The following is a 4,809-nucleotide window of genomic DNA, read 5'->3' on the forward strand; positions in this document are numbered from 1 at the left end:
CTACCCCCTCTTCCTACACCCCCCAACCACCTCTCCCCCTCTCTCACTACCCCCCTATTTCTACACCCCCTCTCTCACTACCCCCAATGCCTACACCCCCTCTCTCCCTCTGTCACTACCCCCTCTTCTTACACCCCTCTCCTTCTCTCTCCCTCTCCCCCTCTCTATCTACCCCCCACGTCCTACACCCCCTTCTCTCACTACCCCCCAATGCCTACACCCCCTCTCTCACTACCCCCCTCTTCCCCTCTCCTTCTCTCTCCATCTCTATCTACCCCCAATGCCTACACCCCTCTCTCACTACCCCCCTCTTCTTACACCCCTCTCCTTCTCTCTCTCCCTCTTCCCCCTCTCTCACTACCCCCTCTTCCTACACCCCCCAACCACCTCTCCCCCTCTCTCACTACCCCCCTATTTCTACACCCCCTCTCTCACTACCCCCAATGCCTACACCCCCTCTCTCCCTCTGTCACTACCCCCTCTTCTTACACCCCTCTCCTTCTCTCTCCCTCTCCCCCTCTCTATCTACCCCCCACTTCCTACACCCCCTTCTCTCACTACCCCCCAATGCCTACACCCCCTCTCTCACTACCCCCCTCTTTCCCTCTCCTTCTCTCTCCATCTCTATCTACCCCCAATGCCTCCATTGCGCTTGCTGCATTTTCACTCGGTGAAGAGTTCGGGGAACCCCCACAGCCCTTCCGGGGGAAAATAGAGTTGACGACGAAGGGGGATGAGGGATGGGGGGAACCCCCACCCTTCATCTTTCAGGCAAAGGGGGCAGAGGGATCGGGGGAACCCCCACATCTCTACGTCCAGGTGAAGGGAGGTTGGAGGAAGAAGGGGGGTGAGAGTTGGAGTTGTTGGTGAAATGATGACATCACTCGGTGGGATGTCACTCTTTCGTGGGAAGATCTTCCTGTGCCCGGACACCATTTTTGATTTGAGCTTCTTTGTACGCTTGCTTAGCCTAGCACTAAAGGAAGCTCGAGGAGGTTTGACTCTGGAAACAGGAACAGCAGTCTCTTTCATAGCTCTGGCCTCATTTTCCCTATGACGTGCGACGCTGGGATGTTCAGTTAATGTTTTCGATCGTGGGCCAAGGCCGGAATTTATTGCTGGGGGCCTGTATTCGGTTGGAAGGATCCTATCACTCCATGGCCTAGTGTTGTTCCTGGTAGGTGCTACGCTGGGGATGGGAAAGGCCGTCTCCTCCATTGCGCTTGCTGCATTTTCACTCGGTGGTGGAAGGGCGTGACTCGGTGGTGAAATGGTGTCACTCGTTGGTGGAAGGGCGCCGCTCGGTGGTGGAAGGGCGCCGCTCGGTGGTGAAATGGTGTCACTCGGTGGGGGAAGGGTGCCGCTCGGTGGTGAAATGGTGTCACTCGTTGGTGGAAGGGCACCACTCGGTGGTGGAAGGGCGCGACTCGGTGGTGGAAGGGCGCCGCTTGGTGGTGGAAGGGCGCCGCTTGGTGGTGGAAGGGCGCCGCTTGGTGGTGGAAGGGCGCCACTCGGTGGTGGAAGGGCGCCACTCGGTGGTGGAAGGGCGCCGCTTGGTGGTGGAAGGGCGCCACTCGGTGGTGGAAGGGCGCCACTCGGTGGTGGAATGGCGTCACTCGTTGGTGGAAGGGCGCCGCTCGGTGGTGGAAGGGCGTGACTCGGTGGTGAAATGGTGTCGCTCGTTGGTGGAAGGGCGTGACTCGGTGGTGAAATGGTGTCACTCGTCGGTGGAAGGGCGCCGCTCGATGGTTGAAGTGCGCCGCTCGGTGGTGGAAGGGCGCCGCTCGGTGGTGGAAGGGCGCCGCTCGGTGGTGGGGTGATGTTGCTACTTGTTGGTCGGCGCAGTCGGTAGAATGGCTTTAAGTATATTAGGAGCAGCACCACCAGCATGGTGATAACGCCCAGAATGCATTCTGACCGGTGCTCAGTAACAATTGCTATAAGTACGGGTGGCACTGTGTTGTCTAGGGCCACACACCCCTTGGACCAGACTGACCAGAGCCCGGTGACCACCCGCTGATGCCAAACTCCATCATTTATATAGATGGGTAGAATTATGTTCTCAAAGATTGGCCCCCGTCTGTTCCAGATATCGATAAGTAAATAAATCATTCCGATCAGCTCCTGGAACATCATAAAACTTCCTAATATTCTGGCCAGGTGATATTGGCGCAGGATGTATTTCACAATCAGAAAACACATCAGGACGGCCAAACTAAACCAGACTGGAGGACGGGTCAGGAATATAAACCAGCTGATGGGTTCTGGAGGGACATGTTCAGTTCCACTGACTGTTTCCTCCACTGGCTGCTCCGTCCTCTTCATGTTTTTCTCCTCCATGGGGGTCTCTGGGGGCCCTCTGACATTCCTGGGCTCCTCCCCCATTGGGGTCTCTTTGATGGTATTTCTGGGTACAGCCCATGGGTACAGGATCCTAAAAATCATCGGAATCACTGCTGGCTGCTCCGTCTTCATGTTCTTCTCCTCCATGGGGGTCTCTGGGGGCCCTCTGACATTCCTGGGCTCCTCCCCCATTGGGGTCTCTTTGATGGTATTTCTGGGTACAGCCCATGGGTACAGGATCCTAAAAATCATCGGAATCTCTGCTGGCTGCTCCGTCTTCTTCTTCATGTTCTTCTCCTCCATGGGGGTCTCTGGGGGCCCTCTGACATTCCTGGGCTCCTCCCCCATTGGGGTCTCTTTGATGGTATTTCTGGGTACAGCCCATGGGTACAGGATCCTAAAAATCATCGGAATCACTGCTGGCTGCTCCGTCTTCATGTTCTTCTCCTCCATGGGGGTCTCTGGGGGCCCTCTGACAATCCTGGGCTCCTCCCCCATTGGGGTCTCTGACCCTCTGATGGTATTCCTGGGTACAGCCCATGGGTACAGGATCCTAAAAATCATCGGAATCTCTGCTGGCTGTTCCACAATCCCCTCCTCCTGATCCATATGGACCTCTGGGGGCCCTCTGATGACATTTGAGGGCCCCTCCTGATCCATGTGGACCGCTGGGGATTGTATGATGATGTGTCTCTGTACTCCCAAAGAGAGTATCAGAGTAACACACATAACAAGGATTTGGTTCCTCATTGTTGTTTGTAGAAAATAACTGGCAGAAAATGCCAATTACTAGTAATAGACGATCAGACAATAAATGCCAATCAATCAATAGACTGAATTCCAATCACTGGAGATAATGTGATGAAATACAAATCCAATCACTCAGGAGCTCTGCAAGATAGTTGCTTCTCCTGTCAAGACCAAATGTCAAGTGACAAATTTCCCCCCTGCAGGCTATTTATTTGCTGCAGGTGTGACATCACAGTAGGTCTGTGTGCTTCTGGCAGTTATTTTTTGAGTTTTGTGACATCACAGCAGGTCATGTTACCATGGTAACAGAATGTTGGTTTTCTCTGTGTGCAGCTATTTTTACACTGCAGGTCACATGACCAGCACTGAGAAAAAACATCCTGTCTGTTAATGTAAACAACTTCCAGCCTTTGCAGCTGCTTCATTGTGATTGGCTGATCTGTGTTCTGGGTGGCTGTTTGAGTCTATGAGATTATATATATATATATATATATATATATATATATATATATATATATATATATATATATATATACATACATACACACACACACGGTTATTATTACATCACATCATTATTTATTATATATTTTATGTATGTGAATTCCCTATTTTTATTCATATATGATACTATATTTTATAGTCATATAATAGTAATACAATGTAATAATGTGTTTTATTATTTTAATGTAATATTATTAATTGTAGAAATATTTACACTAATATTTAGACATGTGCACTGCCAAAAAAAATCGTTTTTTTTATTTTTTCGGAAATTCGGGAAAATCTCAAAAAAAAAATTCCGTTTGTTTCATTCGTTTTTTTTATCTTTTTGGAAATTCGGCAAATTTTTTTTTTCCGTTGTATTCGTTTTTTTGCTTTTTTTGGAAATTCGGGAAATTCAAAAATTTGAAAATTCCGAATGTTCGGATTTCCGAAAAAGCAAAAAACGAATAAAACAAAATTTCCGAGAAAAAAAAAATGAAACGAAAATGAAATTCGAAGTACGAACAATTTTTAATTCGAAAATTCGGAATTTCTAAAATTCGAAAATTCCACAATTCCACAATTTCAAAAATTCCACCATTTCAAAAATTCAGATTTTTTTTAGTTTTGGAATTTTAAATGTTTTTATTTTTCGAACCTTCGAATTTTTCATTTTCGAAATTTCGAAAAAGAAAAATTCCAAAATTCGAAATTTCGAAAATTAAAAAAAAAAAAAAAAAAAACGAAAAATTTCCGAATTTACGAAAATTCGGAAATTTTAAAATTCGGAAATACGAAAATGAAAAATTCGAAATTGCTAAAATTGAAAAATTCTAAAATAAAATTCTAAAATTCGGGATTTTTTAAATAAAAAAAGAAAAACGAAAATTTGTCGTATTTGCGAATTTCCGAAATTCGGAAATACGAAAAATTCGGAAATTTAAAAATTCGGAAATTTAAAAATTCGGAAATGTAAAAATTCGGAAATACGAAAATTCGGAAATACGAAAATTCGGAAATTAAAAATGCCGAAATTCGAGATTTCGGAAGTCCGAAAATTCGGAAATTGAAAAATTCGTAAATACGAAAATTCGAAATTTTTGGAAGTCCGAAAATTCGGAAATAAAAAAAATTGTGAAAGCAAAAATGCAAAATTAACGAATTTCCGATAAAAAACGAATTAGAAACTAAAACGAATTGCATATGTCTATTAGGGATACACACTTTTCA

At 46.2% G+C, this 4,809-nt stretch overlaps 1 protein-coding gene across 1 annotated transcript; it reads right to left on the bottom strand.

Moving 5' to 3' along the window:
• Positions 1–598: 598 nt before the first annotated feature.
• Positions 599–3,092, bottom strand: LOC120941453. Its single transcript, XM_040354843.1, has one exon. The coding sequence runs from the start codon at positions 3,070–3,072 to the stop codon at positions 664–666; it is 2,409 nt and encodes an 802-aa protein (XP_040210777.1). The 5' UTR covers positions 3,073–3,092; the 3' UTR covers positions 599–663.
• Between the last annotated feature and the right edge of the window lie 1,717 nt (positions 3,093–4,809).

This window comes from Rana temporaria, chromosome 5, assembly GCF_905171775.1.
Source record: "Rana temporaria chromosome 5, aRanTem1.1, whole genome shotgun sequence".
Taxonomy (NCBI): domain Eukaryota; kingdom Metazoa; phylum Chordata; class Amphibia; order Anura; family Ranidae; genus Rana; species Rana temporaria.